The sequence below is a fragment of the Carettochelys insculpta genome, chromosome 11, assembly GCF_033958435.1.
Source record: "Carettochelys insculpta isolate YL-2023 chromosome 11, ASM3395843v1, whole genome shotgun sequence".
Lineage (NCBI taxonomy): Eukaryota > Metazoa > Chordata > Testudines > Carettochelyidae > Carettochelys > Carettochelys insculpta.
This window is the reverse complement of record NC_134147.1, coordinates 10,911,758-10,930,736: the sequence shown is the minus strand read 5'-3', so window position 1 is coordinate 10,930,736 and position 18,979 is coordinate 10,911,758. Positions and strand designations below refer to the sequence as shown.

The window sequence follows — 18,979 nt, the reverse complement described above, 5'->3', positions numbered from 1 at the left end:
CAGGATCCTGCCAGGAATGGAGACTCCATTGGATGTTTTGTCAAGAGCAGCATCTCTAGTACATGCTGATGATGAGAAACGTAAGTCTAAAATTTAATTCTGCACTTCATCTCTGCCAAGCTTTTGGTACAGCCATTATACCTTCGCACACTGGATCTTAGTTTAGGTGTTGGATTAATTGGTCTTCCTCAGTTTGCTGTGTGTAAAGTGTTTAGAGGGAAATTTCTGAAGCGTTACATGAATTTGTGTATGAATGGGACTTATGCTCTGAAATCTCTTAGGTAGTCTCTCTGAGCCCCTACGTAGCTTCCAAAAAGTGAAAACTGAACAATTCATTTTTAGCATCTGGTGTGCAGGAAATCATATCCTGATTTTTGGAATGTGCTCAAGGATTCAGAGGAGCATGTACCTCTTTCTGCTCTTGGGCAGGAGATTTATATGGTGTCCCTGACAGACTGAGAACTCTTTCAGCACTGATGTGTATATTTATTAGGTCCATCCCTTAAGATGCTTACGGTCAATTGCGATGGACCACAAAACTTCCTTTTCAGTGTTTTTAAATCCACGTATCTCTGTTATACTTGATATCTGCCAGTATTCACTGGATAAAGACTTTTTTGTAGTGGAGTGGCTTCTCACCATGGCCAGAAGGAATTAAAGCAGGCTGGGGGGAGTTTGCACAGAGCCTTGGCCAATCAGACGCTTGTAGGAGCCAGTCAGAGTGGTTTGTTGGAGCAACCTTGTTATAAGGGTGGTTCTATGCCCAGCACTGTAGAGGGCAGTTGGGTCCTGACCACTGCAGCGCTGGAGTGGCTCCTAGTGAAGAGGTACCTTTTGATAGAACAGTACTGGGCAAGTTAAGGAGAGCTAGAGTGGGAGGCTCCAACCTGATACCCCCTCAGGCTGTGGCCACGATACAAGGGCTGCCGAGAAAGTGCTGTCAGTCACAGGGGAAGTGGCCCGGAGAATGAGGGGCAGTAGAAGGGAGAGAAGAAGAACAGGTCAAGGTTTCTGCCAGAGGGTCCCTGGGCTGGAACCCAGAGTATTGGGAAGCCTGGGTTCCCACTCGTCTGTTAGACCACCCCTGGCCACCAGGGAGAGTTGCCTGTGTAGGCTCTGGCCTGCCCCTCTGGTGAGTGGCAGGTGAGACTGAGGACAGCTGATACCCCCCAAATGAGGTGAGAAACCAAGGAGTCGGCACTGTTGGAGGGCAGTGTCCTGAAGAGCCTGCTGAGATCCAGGGAGCAGTGCAGGTCCAGGGCAGAGTGTGGAGATGTCGTAGCAGAGTGACAGTAGGCAAAACACTGGCTGAAAGGCCTGAGCTAATTCCCATAGTGACTAGTGGGCAGTGAACCCTGCAGCTTAGTGAAATAATGTGTTTTAGCCACTCTTCAACTGGTCTTTTTGATATAGAACTGTTTCTCCTTCAAAGCACATCTTAAATTCAAGCAGAAGATAATTGCTTTGCTTTTTGTTTAACATTATCTGTTACACTTGGGAGAGCTATAAAGTGACAGCAGGTTTAAATGTGTTTAATTTGGAGTTCTGTAGGTTAAGTATAGATAAGAGGTTTCTTCTCTGGCAAACATGCTGCCTGAAGTAGGGACCTGTTCATCATTTTGGTGCTTAACATAGGGATGAATTTGTTAGGAGTGTGGTGGCTTTTTTTCCCCCAAACTTATTTAGTAGAGGGGATTAGTGTGACTGGTCATTTGTCATTTGCATCTTTTCCATACGGTCGTTCTGTGTTACAACTGGGATGGGAAGTGAGATTCAGAACATCCTACGTGTTGAACCTCTGTAGTCCTCAATGCTCTTGTTTGACAACATCCATATTTTGGCGTGATTTTAGTTCACTGGACAACCACTTAAAATGGGTGTAGCCAAGTTTCCTGTCATCCAATAAAGTTTGTGACAGCCCTCAGTCCTGGCTCTTGCTATTCTGTGTGTGTTAGCTGTAATTTACACCTATATATCTTCTGTTGGTAACTTGCTAGACAATATTGATCTCCTGCAGTTTGGCAAATTCTTTTGTTCGGCAGCGGTCAGGTCCGGAGGGTGCCAGATGGGAGAAGTTCAACCTGTACTGTGGTGATGCACGTGACCTTCAGGTTAAGAACTTGTCTAGAAAACTTCATATTTACTGTTTGTAAAATAAGCAAATTAAATTTAAAAAATATTTTGCCTTGCAGTGAAAACAAACGTAGACAAAGAATACAAATCGTAGAATACTAGAACTGGAAGGGACTTCTAGAGGTCATAGAGTCCGGTCCCGTGAACCCATGGTAGGACCAAGCCCCATCTAGATCACCTCTTAGAGGGCTTATTTAGCCTTCTCTCAAGTATTTCCATTGATGAAGATTCCACAACCTCCCTAAGCAATTTAGTCCAGTGCTCACCACCCTGACAGTTAACAATTTTTTCCTAAATGTCCAAACCAAGCCTCCCTTGCTGCAATTTAAGGCCATTGCTTCTTTTTCTACCCTCAGAGGTTAAGGAGAATAACTTTTCTCCCTTGTTCTTGTAACAACTTTTTAGGTACTTGAAAGTTGTTATCCTGTCCCCTGTCCGTCTTCTCCAAATTAAACAGACCTTATTCTTTCAATATTCCCTCATAGGTCATGTGACCTTGAATTATTTTTGTTCCTCTTCTCTGGACCATCTCCAGCTTTTCCACATCTTTCTTGAAATATGGTGCCCGGAACTAGACACACTACTTCAGTTGAGGCCTAATCATCATGGAGTAGAGTGGAAGAATTACTTCTCATGTCTTGCTTATGACACTGCTGTTAATACAGGGGGCTCTGGCTCTGTCCTCTGGCCCTGTGGGGAAGGCAGGGGTCTCTAGCTTCTGGGAACCCTGCTGCTGTGGAGAAGGTGAGGGGCTCTGGCTTCATACAGGATGCATCCTCAGCAGGGTATTCGCTCACCCTGGAACATTTGTGGTCCTGCTAGACAAGTGAGTACCAAGTTTGAGAGGTGCAACCTGTAGTTTTTAACTTGTTCTTTTTCTATTTTAACTTCTGAACCTCCCTCATTTTCTCCAGCACTCACTATTGTGAGCATCCAAGTACCACCAAACTTCTTAATGAAAACAGAAACAAAGAAGTTGTTTAGCACCTCTGCCATTTCCACTTTTCCTGTTGTTGTGTATCCTTCATCATTGAGCAGTGGACCTCTCCTGTGCTTGGTCATCTTTTCTCATATGTTGTAGAATGTTTGTTTGTTTTTTTTGTTACCTTTTTATGCCTTCCCCTTTTTAATTTTGCCCTTACAATCTTGGGTTATTTTGTATTCATCCTGTGTAATTTGACTTAGTTTTTACACTTTTATTCAAGATCTCCTGATTTAAGCCAGAATATTCTCTTGCTGTATGTTCTGTCTTTTCTATGCAGAGGAGTAGTTTGCTGTTGTACCATTAATAATGTGTCTCTGAAGAACTGTCAGCTGTCTTCAGTTGTTTTCTCTCTTATTCTTTCTTCTTATTGGGCCTTACTTACCAGATCCCTGAGTTTGTTAAAATCTGCTTTTCTTGAAATTCATTCTTTATTTTGCTGTTCTTTCATCTACCGTTCCTTAGCATCGTGAACACTATCATTTCATGATCACTTTCATCCAGGCTGTTTTCAAATTACCAACCAGTTTAAAGTCAATTTTAGACCAGCTTTTTCTGCAGTTGCTTTCTCTGCCTTTTGAAATAAAAAATTGTCTGAGATGTTCCAAGGACTTGTTGGGTATTCTGTGCTCTGCTGCGTTGTTTTCTCAGTGGATGTCCTGAAGTCCCTCCTACCCATCACAAAGTCTGGTGCTTTTGGATGATTTTTTTTAGTTCAGAAAAAGCCACCTCCTTCCTTCTGTTCATGGTAAGGGTCTGTTACAGAGTACCTAATATCTCCTTTGTCTTTACTCCTTTTAACCTTACCCAGAGGCACTCAATAAGTCCGTCTCCTATGTCTCTCTCAACCTCAGTCCATTGTATGCATTTTTAATATATAAGGCAACATCTCCTCCCTTGCCTGTCTTTCCTGAGCAAACTGTACTCTTCTATACCAATATTCCAGCCACCAAGTATCTGTGATACCAGCAGTGTCATAGTTGTATTTATTTAATAGCATTTCAAGTTCTTCCTGCTTGTTCCCTATATTTGTTGCATTTATACACAGACAACTAAGATCCTTGTTTGGTTTTGCCTTGTTTCTATTTTATCCCTGCTAATTTCCGATTCATCTTCCAGATCTGCATATTTTTCACTTAGCTGTGGGCTTTGGTCACCTAGTGTAAAGCCCTCCTCACTAGATTAGCCAGTCAGTATCCAAATACCCTATTCTCCTTCCTCAGTAGGTGGACCCTAGCTCTGCTTAGTATTCCTTCTTCTTGGAAAAGCATCCCATGGTCAAGGAAGCCAAAGCGCTCCTGGCAGCACCCTCTTTGTAGCAGGCTTTCACCTCGAGGATGCATCTGTCTCTGCTAGGGCCCTGCCTTTGAATGGAAGGATCAATGAGAACACCATCTGTGCCCCAAACTCCCTCACCCATACACCCAGTTACTTTTGATCTGCCAAAGGTCACACCTTACAGTATCATTAGCATACATGAATGAGGAGCATGGGATAATAGTCAGGGTGCCAGATGATCCTTGACAGTCCCACCATACCATCTCTGATACGGGCAGCACACCTCCTGGGATGTCCCGTCAGGGTGACAGATGGGTGCTTCCACCCCCTCAGAAGAGAGTCTCCTACCACAACTACCTGATGATGTTTCCTCCTGGGAGTGGTGGCTGCAAACCTCTCAGCCTTGGAAGCATATGGCTTTTCCTTTTATGTGTGGGGGTGTGGGTGTGTGTGATGACTTTTTCTCTTGTGTCCAGGGCACCATAATGGTTCTCCAGAACTGCAGCAGGTGGGTTGGGAGCAGGGGTGGAACATGGCCTGCTGTCAGAAGTAACCATCTGCCAGTGCCCTCCCTGGCTGCGTCTACACTAGCAAGTTCTTTCAAAAGATGTTTCTAAAGAAGGGGGTTCTCCTGAAAGATCCCACAGAGCGTCTATATACAGTGTTCTTTCAAAAGTGAATTGAAAGAATATGGTGCTCCTTTCGAAATCACTCTTCCTTTCCTGTTACAGGAAGAGCGCCTTCTTTCGAAAGCTTCTTTTGAAAGAAAACATGTGTAGATGTTCTGCAGGCTTCCCCCCCAGCCCCAAAAGAGCAGTCCTCATGGGGCCTGATTTTTTAATCCCCAGCCTGCTCTTTCAAAGAGCAAGGGCCGCATAGATGCTCTCTTCTGAAAGAGCAGATTGCTTTTTTGTGTGTGGGTGCACCCTTTGAAAAGAAGTTCTTTTGGAAGTGATCTTCTGGAAGAGGCTCTCTTGAAAGAGCTCTGTAGTTTAGACATAGCTCCTGAGACAGCACTATCTCCTGCTCAGCCTGTGGGATGTCAGCAGGCCTTTCTAGCGTGATGGCTTATCCAGACTTAGGAGTGTAGTATTTGTATTTAGACTTGGGTAACTATTAAGTGGTGGTTTTTATGGGGGTTTTTAAAACGTGCTTACAGAATGTATTCTGCTTCCAAACAAAGAAATTGAGACAACTGTTTTAAGCAATTGCATGTGTTAATATACATTAGGGTAAACAAAAACAAAATAACTTCTTAATATTATAAAGTAATTTTTCATATGTGAAGAACACAAATCTAGGAAATACTGGCATAAAAATTATTTGCATCCCTTCCCACCTTGATAGAATGATGGCAGTACATAAATGTCTCCCCGAACTTTCTCATTTGCTTCTATAAAACATAACACACATGTAAATTGTGCCGCCTTGATATTTTGTTGCCTTCATCTTGTCCCGACATTCCATAAATGCATCTGTATCTCTGAAGAAATAGTCTTCAAAGTTCTGTAGAGGCATATTTAACCCTAATCCTGTTCACAGTTGGCAAGACCTTCAGATGGCTTCAGTTAGCAGCAAGATATACTTGAAGATAAAGATCTGGTCCAGAAGTTTGGTTTGGAAGTATGAACCTCCTGTTAGTACTGTAGATGGTTTTTATAATCCTGGCTTCTTCATTTAATTATTATTTATGAGGTAAGCAATGGACCAGACATACAGAAATTGCTAATTCAAAATTTTGCAAATTTGAAATACAGATTTTTTCTATTATAAATCTACTTTGTTACTGAAGCAATGTAGTTTTTGTGGCTGTTAACCTGATAAATCCTGATCACAGCTCCTGAAATTTTACAGGGCTTCAAAACTTGTTGCTCTGCTGAAAACAAAATATTAACTCCTGTAATTGTCTTTACAATGTTCAGCCATTTGCCCAATTCCAAGAGAACCTGATTTTGATCTTTGTGAGTCTGTAGCTAATGTCTAATTATCACACTGTGACCCATCAGAAATGAAGAATCTGCACATGGGAGCCAGTCGTTGTTGACCGTGGGTTTATTTTGTGAGGTGGATTCACTGAGGGGGTTGTTACAAAAGATATAGAAATCATGCATACAAATGCAGGTTACGTTATTTAGCCATGCGCTCTTGATTTTTCCTTTGACATGACTATTGAACGTTAACCTCATAAAGGATGTCATTTGCTAGTCACAGGTGGTCATGTTGCCATTCTGCAGGGGAGATTTAAAAAATAGAATAATAAAGGGTAGTATGACTCTGAAATGACTAGATTTAGATAAGTAACAGAGGGGTAGTCATGTTAGTCTGTACTACAACAAAACAAAGTATCAGAAATGTAGCACTTTAAAGACTAACAAAATGATTTATGCTTTTGTGACAGACCCATTTCATGTCCCACAAAATCTTATCACCAAATAAATCATTTTGCTAGTCTTTAAAATGCCACATTTCTGCTGCTTTGTTTTGTTGGATTTGGACAAGTTTATATATGCTAAGTAGCAGCTTTATTTACTGTGTAGAACTTCTCCCCCCAATTTAATAACTTTTGTTTTTCAGTAGATCATGTTAATTATGGTAGAAGCTCAGTTATAAACACTGTAGGATGGAGGTTGTTCATAACTTTGAATTGTTCATAATTCCAGACAAATTATGATGATTTTTCAAAAGTTTACAGGGGAACATTGGCTTAACACAGCTTTGAAACTTCACAATGCAGAGGAAGAATTCTGCTTTCCCTTTTATTTTTGTAGTAGTTGGTTTAACAAATTACTGTGCTTTGCTTCCCCCCACCCCCGTTCTGCTGCTGCCTGGTTACATACCTCCATCTAAATGAGATGTGTGGTTGAATGGTCATTTTGTAACTCGGGAGTTTATAATCTGAGTTTCTGCTGTGCAGTGTGAGGCTAGTCTGTCGCTATGTGGCCGTTGCTCCTAATGCTGACCTCAGGCTTCAGTCTGAGCAGATCCTGACAAGAGAATTGAGTGTTCTAGATTTTCAATTGCTTTTGTTTGTAGCTGGCGGTCCATAACAAGTCCTGCTGCCACATCACAGAACACTGAGCCCTCTTTATGACATCACCTTGTGAGATGAATGAAACTTTTTTCTTTTTCTTTTAATTAAATTTTTATTGTTAGTATGCACATTTTTCTTTTGAAAACTGAGGGCTAGTTTTCTCTCTGTTAATGGAAACAAAAGCTTATGGATTCTAATCAGGTAATTAAGATATTTACAGCTGATAAAATCACTGCCAAGGCTTTGGGATTTGGGGTGTAGACAAATGGTCAAGATCACACAAACTTAGTATCTTAAGTCAGCCCTAATATCTTTGTCTTAGCATATGAAGCTATATAGTGCATTAAGTTTTTGTGTCTTAGTATATAACATTAATTTATCTTTATTCTTCGCCTCATTACATTACAAAGATGGAACTGTCTTTTAATCAGCCTCATCATACTGGGTTGGCTTCTTGGGCCAGTACCATTTGTCCTTGCCGAAAATATTTCAGCAGTGTAACCTTTCAAAAGCATTGGGCACAGCAAAGAATTGCATTAGTTCTAATGTACTAGTGGTGAAATGAAGAGGAGCTGAGTAGGGTTCTGAGAAAATTAATCAGTGTTTGTGAGCTGGTTGATCTTCTGAAGTAACTTGCATGCTTATGTAAAGTGCATGGTTTAAAAAGCAGTTGTCATTGAATGCATTTGTTTGACATCTTATGTGAATTTTATAAAGTTTTAGTTTTGGCTTCGTTGGGTTCAACACTTACTAATGACTCTGCCTTGAACTGATGTTCTGGTTTTTGGATTTTAAGCTCTGGGGGCTGAAATCATGGGCTTGTAAAAATTGGGTAACAAGTATAAAGTAACATAACTTATGCTTTTGGCTTATGTGTTTCTTGGTCTGATTCACAATCTCTTAGACGTACCTATTGCATCTAATTACTTAATTTTTACATCGCCTCTGAATTTGACCCACTGTGTGAAAGTAAATCTTAGTGGGTTTAACTGGCATGACAAGGACCCAAAGGTAAGACTGTATCAAGAAACTATTACTAATAGGACTGTGTAAATAGCTCTAACATTGCACTTGCACCTTTTTATCATTTTTCTGTTTGTAAATTAATTAGACTTCATTATATATCACTTAAACGGTGTTAAATCTAAGTCTGATTGTGAGGAATCCAGCTTACACCGCTTAACATCTGTAAATTTTGGCCCCTTGTCTTAATGCTTATCAATAAAGTGCATAACTTATTCCTGGTGCTCCACAAAAGATTAATTTTATTGAGGTTGGTTAACACATCTACACTGCACTGTTACTCTGTACAGAAAATTTATACATAATAGAAAATATGTGAAGTGTGTGTTACAGTGAAAATTGGCTCTGAATGAAATCTTATTTTGTATTAAATCAGTTCTTCTGGTTATTCATTGGCTAACTAAAACACTACACTTTTATTTGTAAACATGACTTCTTATAATGTAGATAATCTGCTAACTCAAGGCTACTTTATTGCTGGCTCATTGATGTGTTCAGTCTAATAGGTTCCTTTTTGCTTTATCTTTGACAAATGAGCCATATCACAATTAGTTTTCCATTTCTCAAATTTTGAGATGATATTCCAAATGTGTTGTCTTTCCTGAAACATGCCTTTGCCTAAAATTGGTTCTTTCATTTTGTTTTAGTGCTGGAGTAGAATTGTGCGTAACTGACATGCTTTCTTTTATCCTTGATTTAATTTTGCTTAAAGATGATAAACAAATGAAATATAACTGTAAAAATACTGTATGGACAGGGCAATAACAATTAGCATATTCACTGGATGCCAGGGAAGAAATATTCATTCATAAAGGTGATTTTACTGCACATCAGAGATACTCTTATCTAATTGGTTTGTTTTATAATCTTAGAAAGCAAGTATGTCAAATGGGGCAAATAGTCATTAAAGACACTATTCATCTTCGCTAGACCCCCTTCAAAATTACTTGCTTTCAGATCAGTTTTGTACTCATGGCAATTAATCTTTTTAATTAATTATCAACTGATCTTTTCCTTCAACTATGTGATTGTGCAGAGAGAAATATATACATAGTGAATTTTTGTTTTTTAAAACAAAAAGAGCTTTGACTTTTTATGCCGCTACTTCAGGCATAATCAATCTTAAATTATTAGAGCTTTCCCATCTATACTTCTTTATCATTTTTATTTTCTGTTCGCTTAATAATAAAAAGTGTCCCATCTACAATTTCTGAGCCCTCCCCCTTCACATTTACAAATAAACATTACATTGAACATGGCTGCTTTTTTATCAAGAAGAAAGAAATCTTCATATAGCTGGCCTAGCTTTCCCTAATGGCCAGGTAAAACAAGTGTTAAAACACTGTTTTCCCAGATGTTTGCAGTTCACTTCACTTGTTTTGCTGAAGTGGGTAAACACTTACAAGAAATCACTTGAGGGGAAACATATTTTGCGAGAAAATCTGCAAGGGAAAGCAATGCCATGGTGGTTTGGTTCTTTTTGAGACCTGGGGTAGAGTGTGTCAGAACTGGTGTCAGTACAAAATGAGCTCTGATTGGCTCTGACTGCTGTGGAAGAACCATTCTGCAGCAAGGTTCACCCATCTAAGGTTTTTTTGTTCTTCCCAAACCCTTGCAAGGAAAATATTTTAATGACATTTTGGGTGATTCATGGTATGACAGGAGTATGTTTGTTTGTTTGTTTGTTTTGTGTTTTTTTTTTTTTTTCAGTGCTGAAATTCGTTTTTGTGGAAAGTTTAACCATGTTAAAAATGGCCTCACTTCCTAAAGTAGATGAGATCTTTTGTTAGAATTTAGTCCATCTGTTACAATCTAGGATGCAACACAAGGAAGGCTGAGCAGGAAAGTTACCAGTGCAGTATAGGCTTGACTCTTGTTTATAATGCAGTCCCTTAATGAGGCCCCTCAATACCACTGTATGCCTATTTTAAGTGTTGGGAGTGGCTTCCCGGGGGTGGGGCCTGAAATTTCCTTAAGACGGGTGGCACAGCATGATCAGCTGCTGGGTCTCAGGCTCATCCATCTCATTAAATATGCTGAAATATGTTACTGTGTTTATGTATGAGTCCTCACGTTTATATACCGATAAAGTGTACATTCTACATACTTATGGTTACACATGCCGAAAGGGCTTTTATTTCCTATGAACAGAGCTGATATTTCTGTCAGTTTGGATTATATTAGCCTGGTAAAAAGTTTACTCTGTCTGTGCTAGAGTAAGGTGTGAAGTAGATTTAGTGTAGGGAGAATTGGGGCCTATGTTGAGCTTGTAAAAGAGTTTTAAAAGAGCTATTGGATATGGCTGTTTGGATTTCCCAGGATTGTTGTTAGTGTCCTTAAACAAATCTGGCTGACACAGTTGCAGTTTCACCTATGTCAATAGAGTTGAACTTTCATAGTGATGTATAGTAACAGAGAGGAAGCCGTGCTAGTCTATACACTACGTGCTAGTCTATACACTATCAAAACAAAAAGCAGTCAAGTAGCACTTTAAAGACTAGCAAAATAGTTTATTAGGTGAGCTTTCATGGGACAGACCCACTTCTTCAGACCATAGCCAGACCAGAACAGACTCAATATTTAAGGCACAGAGAACCAAAAACAGTAAGCAAGGAGGGCAAATCAGAAAAAGATAATCAAGGTGAGCAAAGCAGAGAGTCACTATAGGGGCTGGTCTGCATACTTGGCTCAATCTAATTCTTGACTCCCCCCCCCACCCCTGCACTCTGATTTGCTCACCTTGATTATCTTTTTCTGATTTGTCCTCCTTGCTTACTGCTTTTGGTTCTCTGTGCCTTAAATATTGACTCTGTTCTGGTGTAGCTATGGTCTGAAGAAGTGGGTCTGTCCCATGAAAGCTCACCTAATAAACTATTTTGCTAGTCTTTAAAGTGCTACTTGACTGCTTTTTGTTTTGATAGTGATGTGTTTGCAGTGTAGTTTGTTTGCATTACTTTAAAAGTGTCAACCTTTTTTTGGTTAAATCAAATCTGCTGGCAGTTACTTTAACAGCTGCTAGTTAAATCATTCTGGCATGCAAAACATTTGTACCTCAGTCATGAAAAAGAATTGTGGAGGGATAGAAGGCGAAGGTAATTGTATTTGCAAATATTGTCCCATGACATAAGCAAATGTTAACTATATAGAACTCTTTGGGACATAAAAGGTGGTGGGCAGAGAAGGATGAAAGTAGCTCAATAAAGCGTTTCTGCTATAAACAGTCTCTTCTGGAAGCCATAATAATTAAGGCAGAGAGCACAGAAATGCATCTCCTCCTGAAGTTCATTGTTTGCTTATCTGCACTTCAAGTCTTTTATTCCACTTGAAAGAAAACATGGTGATGTCATTAACAACCAATTGCCTTGCAGCCTTGTCGCTAATCATGGTGCTCGCCAAAGGCAAGGGAAAAGGGACAGTGAAAGTCAGAGTTGGTTTTTAAGCATCAAACAAATTTGATGTGAACTGCATTGGGCACCTTTTTAGAATGCACCAGCAGGACCAAACTGGTTCAGTTAGAATGCAACATGTTAGAACACTTTTTTTAAAAACCACACACGGCTCCTTACCAGCGCTCTGCGGATGAGTTCTTGGTTTGTAATCAACTTCAATGGAAACTGATTTTAAAATTGTCCACTGTGAGGGACAGGTTTAATTAAACAAGTTAAAATGACTCAAAAAGGAGCCCTAATGGTTACTTAATGAAAGATCTTTAATTAAAAAATAAACCACACATGCCTAAAGAAAGAAAATCTTAAACGAGCAGCACAACTTTACAATACAGAAATAAAATGGAATTTTGTCAAGAGTTTGTTCTGTCCTAGGCAGTTGGAATCCACTGGAGTTAGGCATGTGTTTATTAAGGAATAGGTGCTCTACCCCACTGGATTATTTGATATGGGATTAGTAAAATTTCCAGCAGAATAAGAATTTGTAACTTTCTACCTTTATTTTTCATTTTGAAAATTGGTGAACGAAGGGACAAAACTTGTAATAAGGAAAAAAAAGGAAAGAATTGCAGGTATACTCATATTTTATTAAATGCCAGTATTGCGTTAAAGGAAAAGGGGGAAGTAGCACTCACTCAGTCTCTGTGTCTCTTGCACAGGCAAACTCACACGGGTGAAGAATTTTTTATAGGGACAGTGGAGGAAGCAAAGGCATAGCATGTCCAGTGTGTCTGGCTGCAGTTGTGAAGCTGGGCTAGCTAGCTGATCGTATGTGCGTCCCCTCCCCGCTACCCCTTGTCAGCTTGCTTTCTTGTGTAGTACTCATGAGCAGTCATAACCATCCATCCTGAGGAGAGGGGATCTTGGGCTGCCTCCCTTGCCAGCTGAGACTAACTCCTACAGACTGGTGATGGTAAGAAGAACTCTCCTATAGCTTTGTGCGTGTTTTTGCATGTTTTGGTCCAATAGTTCTTGTGCTGTCTCACTGCCCCAGGGTGCTGTATGACCCTTAGTTGTCCCCAGGACACTGTATGACAATGAATCATCAGTTAACAGCAGCTGGGACCTTGATCATCTTTTGATGGGGCTTATTTCTCCTTCTGGGGGGATTCTTTTGCAGGCCTCAGCTTCTATTATTCTCTGGCCATCGAGGTGCTGCTGGCACCTGGTCATCCATGCAGGCTGGCTGCAGGGACTTATTACGTTGCACACTCTCCCACAGTCGCACTTTCCTCACTCAGATAAAGGAAAGCTCACTTCAGACAGAGCAATTTATTTTACAAAGGAACATCAGGGTTTCTTACAGACTTACACTACCTATGAATAATTTCTTACTAACTTATAATACTTAATATAGACCTAGCAGCTGCTACAAAACAAAGTTTACAGAAAGTTGCAGGACTTACCATCTGCATTGTACTGGACTGAGTGGTGGCTATATACAACACCTTCTGATTGAAAAAGTTTATCTCAGCCTCATAAAATGTGGGTATCTGGCTTTATTCTATGTAGCTCTTAAAGAGAAGTCGAGAGAGCTTAGAGTTGCTTGTGTAAATAAGTGCTCTAGTGCATCTTTATTAAATCTGCAGGGTTCTTCTGTTGTTGATGTTTACACTTGACTGCTTGCATCATGCTAAATCTGTCCTCTCCTCTCCTGCAGCTAATAATGCTCTTTTTCTAAAGTAGTAGCTGTTTAATGTACCAAAGTCTGTACTTTTGTGTCATTTTTTTCCCCTCCAATATGACTATGCTTTTTATGTATTACTGTAGTGGCTAGAAGTGTCAGTTGATCTCAGGACCCATTGTGCTTAATGCTGCATGGCAAAGAGAGAGAGTTCCTGCTCAAAACAGATTCTTGTCTATTTAGACTGCATAGACAGAGTCATTGGGGAAACTCTCTCTCTCTCAGAAAGGTGAAGTGACTTGGCCAGTGGCACCCAGCGTATTTAGTGGCAGAGCAGAAAGTAGTACCCAGTCATGTTCTCCTCAGGCTTCTTGTTGTAGTCTTGTCCAACAAGTCCAAAACCTGAGCCCCCTCCCCTTTTCCCCATTCCTCATCTGATCTGTGTCTGTCTTTTCCTGGTCTCCAGGGGTCCCAGTCTACCTCAGGGTAACAGTAAGTTTTTGAGCTTTCTGCCTTGGGGCGTTGCCCTTTGGGACTGTGGTCTATAATAGTTTTCACTGTATCCCTGAATCTACTGATTAAAAGTCCACAAGTAGCTGTGTGTCATCTCACTTTTACTTTTATTTTTCCTCTGATCACTGTAGGTACTTTAGCTCTCTCAGCTACTGTGCTCTTCCCCCATCGCTTCATTCTAAACGCAAGTGATCGGTTCAGTTTTAAATTTCCTCCTGCGTTTTGTGCATCTTACTCACCATTATACCTTCAGTTCTGGTAGTTCTGTTTGTGCTTGTTCAGGACTTCAATGAATGGCAAGTTTGTGCCAGTCTCCCTGCTCCCCGTGCATGTTTGAGTCAAAAGTTATTACTGACACAGAAGCTGTTACTGCTGCTATAAAACACCTGTGCCATGAGCATAATTAAAAAAAGGCACGAAACACAATAGGTGGTTTACAGTAACTACAGTAGCAAGAAGACCTGTGGCACCTTATAGACTAACAGACCTTTTGGAGGATAAGCTTATGCTCCAAAATATCTGTTAGTCTATAAGGTGCCACAAGACTTCTTGCTGCTTTTGAAGATACAGACTGACACAGCTACTCCTAAGCTACTACAGCAGTTCCTATCTTTAGTGTAGGAAATACTGCTGTAAATTCTCCTGATGTGGGTGGCTAATGGATGTTTTAGAGACAGTCACCTCTTGGCTATGAGCTGCATTCTCTTATCGCTCGCGGATTAGGGATGTAAAATTCTGTTGAAATGTAAACTGTTAACCAATTAAAGTGTAACTGATTAAATGGGGAGGGGGATGGCTAGTTGGGCTGTAGTGTGCCGCTGACACCCTCCCCTGTCCCCCCAGCACTGTGGACAGCAGCTGGTCTGGCCAGGCTGGAGTATCCCCTACCCACACCAGTCTGGGGGCCACTGTGAATAAGGGCTGCTCCAGCCCTCACTGGTTAACCATAATCATAGAGCCTCATCCATTTTACGTTAACTGTTAACATCCCTAATACAGATATATGTAATTTAGATTTTTATACTGTTCCTCTCACTTAATTACTTAAGCTCTGAGCAATTAAGCAGGTTAAAAAAAAAAAAAAGGTTTTCCCCTCTGGATTTCTTGCAATTGTATATTTCATGTGTAAGGTTTATTTTAAAGACTGTTGATGCTCGAGGGACGCGATGTTGGAAAGGTGTGTCCCATATTTATTGGAACATAGGCCTAGATCAGTGATTCCCCAACTTTTCACACGCGTACCACCATCAAAGCAAGTTCTAGCCACTGTGCACACTTCATTAAATGAGAAGAGAAATGTAAATAATCAACATTTAGAAGTTTCACTTGTGGATGCTTCATTCTGCTCGTCAGTCTCTTTACTTTGGAGTGAGGCCTGATTGCAGCCACAGATCCATGTTGTTTGTATGGCTAACATTTTTATGCTTCTATCCATCGTGATTTTCATCACACAGAGGCACCACAACGCAGGTTTTTGGGCAGCAATTAATAACATTGTAGGAAGATAATCAATTATTTTTAAATTAAATGTAACTCTGAAATTTATTTAAAACTTTTTCTCCCCCCTCCCCCATGGATCCCAAAGTTGTGTACTATTGGCCTAGACAAATCCATTTCTGGTGAAGAGGTCTGTAGCCAAAGGACCCACTACTAAGAGTGCTCTGGTCCCCAGTGATACCAAATTGTTAGCTAAAATCTTAGAGAATATCTATGTTACCATTTAAAAACCCACTGCTGGCCTGTGTCAGCTGACTCGGGCTTCTGGGGCTTGGGACACAGGACTGTTGAACTGTAGTGCAGATATACCCATCAAGTGCAAGGTGTGGAGAACATACAAAGTTATGCTGGCTCATCTAAATGGGCAATCTTCTACTGTCAGGGTGTCCAATATGCTTTCTGTCGCCACGTGTGGTGAACTGAACTCTGTGGTGTGGCAAAGAGGCTTGTTAGAGCCACACATGTGGAACACCCTCTACCCACTCCACTCATGTACCCCATCACTTGGTGGGACAAGCACATGGCGATTGGTGGTGGAGGAGACTCTTCCAGTGGCTCTGGTGGCCTTGCTTGGCTGCCTCAGCAGCTCCAGTGGGTCAACAATAGTTTGTGCAGAGGGGCGGCACCTGCCTGGGTGGGAGAGGGGCTGTGGCAAGCATTAATTTTTTTGACACCAGTGTTCTACTGAGTCAATTCAACTGGTGCAAAAATAAAGCTGAGAGAGAGGGAGAGGGAGAGGGAGAGGGAGAGAATGAGTGTGTAACTGGAACTGTGACTCCAGGTTAGCTTTTCAGGGCAGGTCATTAGAGGAAAAGAAATAAGGGATGAATAGGAGCCATTATTTCTTTAGTGGGCTGTGTTCAGTCCTGATAGAAACTCCTCCAAACAGGGCTATGAATTTCCACTAGAGAGAGTAACCTGAGTTGGTGATATTTGACATCTTGAAGACACAAAGGACTTCTGGGTTTATAAATCATTACAATTGCATGTTTTTATTTTCACCCTTATTTTTACTTTGACTGTCTTGTGTGGTTTGGTGCCTTAAGATTTCAGGGAAAGGTGATTTTTATCCATTTCTGATCTGCCTTTTTTGAGGGGAGGGGTTGAGCAGACCTTGAAACTTCTGTGTCCTGTAAGAGAGAGTAAAATTTCATCTGCTATAGAGAGAGAGCTGTTTTAGCACATAATACTAAAATTATTCTGTTTTGGCCACCTATTTAATCTTCTGTGGTAAGAGAGATTGTGAATGCTAGTCAGTAGTTTTATAGGGTTGTGTTCTTTTATATTTAATCAGATTGTGTTTATATAAACTTGTTCAAGTTCTCTTTTGAAAGTGACAGAAATAGTAACAGCCTTTCATTTTCTAGGTCTTGTCCATACTACATTTTTTGATTTTTATTGGTTCTTTAAAATACGATTATTCTGAATGCAAGCATTATAATGCATATAATTTTCTTGCTTTGTCCTAATGAGGCAAATTATTTTTCTAAATGATAAATATTGCAGAAAAGAATTATAGCTGACTAATTTATTTCTTGTAAAAGTTTTATTTACTTTTAAAATATCTAAATGTCGGTTTATAATCTATGATGTTAGAAACATGCGATTTCACTTGTCTTGATTAAGAAAAAGTTGGATTTAATATTCAGTGTCTAGGTGGCATGTCACTTCAAAAGCTCCAATATCTGAGGGAAAAATGAATTTTAGTCTGTCTTACTGCCTCTTTTTAGATGTGGAAAAGAGGATGCAAATTTTGGGACAATCCTATTATGGAAATCGAAATTCTCTTTCCTATAGGGAAATAATTAAATAGTTTGAGAGTGCTGCTTTTTAAAGCCACTATTTTTTTTTGATTGAACTACTAGATACATTTTGTCTTAACTGGTCATTAATATCTTCTGGTACCAAGAGAGTTGGTCAGCTGCCTTCATCCATGCCACTGAATTTCTCATTGTGAACAGATGTTTTGCCTTTAAAGGTCAATAACTTGCTGCACTGACTTGCTCCCCAGAGCATGGCAGCATAGGTCAGAAGTGGAATGTGCTTGTTTAGCACAAGAAAATGTCTTTCCCCCTTATTTGATACGTTCTTTTACTTTTCAGAATTTCTCCCCGAGTACTCATTCATAACTCAATACATGGCGCAAAGACATTTTTAAAAAGAAAAAAGGGAAAGATCATGGGGGTGGGGAACGACTAGTTAATATGAAGATGTTTAAAGATAGGATCAATAAGAGGCTCTTACATCTACGTATACAATTTTATTTGTATTACAGCTGCATTTAGAAACCCCAAATAAGATTTTGGCTCTAGGGTGTAGGCACTAAACTAACAAACCCATGGTAAGAGAGAAGCAGCTTCCAAAAGTTTAAAGTCTCTGTAGACCTCTTGGCACAACAAATTGGTCTGTTGGTGTGATCTCTGTTTCCATCTGGAAAGGGTAAGTAGTGAGGCAAATTTGCATTGAAGGAGGACAGCATAAAAAATTGTGTCTTGAGAGGGTGTTCCGAAGCCCGGGAATGTGGAGCACATTTGAGAGAAACATTTGGTAGGGAGTTTTCAGTTGCTGAAGTCTGACTGTTGTTCAGAACATCTGTGTACTTCGTGTATGTTATGGCAGTGGCTCCCAACCTTTTCAGTAACGCAGCATGCTTCAGTGGGACAGTTCTACAGCGCACCCACTTTTTTCAGCAGAATCGATTGCTCATAAACATCGCTTTTTTTTATACTTCCATTTACTAAGGTTACAGACTTACTAGAGCAGTTTGCAACATAGCAGTGCATACAACTAGCTAAATAAGGATCAAATGTGTTAATGTTTCAAATCCACCACAGAACACGCTGCCTTAGACAACAAGGACAGACACATTTTCAAAATCTGCTCAACGCCATGCTAGGGATGTTGAGTAAAGGAGTAACCACTGAAAGCAGCTCCCTTCCTCACCAACCTATTGGATCCAGGACGCGGCATTTAAACCGCACCCCAGCTCTAATGAGCTCTTGCCCGCCTTCCCTTCCTCCCCTTGCCACAGTGGAGAGTGATGACAAGCTCCCCACCAACTAACGTGGGCTGGGAAGCTGCAGTTCAGCTGCCTCCTGGCACAAACAGGGGTCAGAATTTCCCCTCACAGCGACTCCGCAAAGAACCACGGAGAGGGGAAACTGAAGAAATTTCCCGGGGCATTGGACGGTTCTTGTGGCACATCAGTGTGCCTTGGCATGCTGGTTGAAAACCACTCCTCTAAGGGTTACTTTCAAATGTTTTTTGTCAGAACTATTCTAGCAAAGCAGGCCAGTGTTCTAGCTTGTCACTGACACAAGCTGGGAACTATATGATTCCTAGACAGTTTCTTCTAATTTCAAGTAGAGTCCTTATTGGGTGCTTTGCTAAAGGGTGTGCATGTGTCTTTCAAACCCTTAATTGTAGATTTACAGTTAACAGCATTGGTTCAG

At 40.5% G+C, this 18,979-nt stretch overlaps 1 protein-coding gene across 2 annotated transcripts in view; it reads left to right on the top strand.

Moving 5' to 3' along the window:
* Positions 1–18,979, top strand: part of VGLL4 (vestigial like family member 4) — a 148,254-nt gene that overhangs the window by 23,153 nt on the left and 106,122 nt on the right. For both annotated transcript variants that reach the window (XM_075005796.1, XM_075005798.1), the window contains exon 2: positions 4–80. In XM_075005796.1, coding sequence (XP_074861897.1) covers positions 17–80 — 64 coding nt within the window. In that variant the 5' untranslated portion in view covers positions 4–16. The remainder of the gene's footprint in view (positions 1–3; positions 81–18,979) is intronic.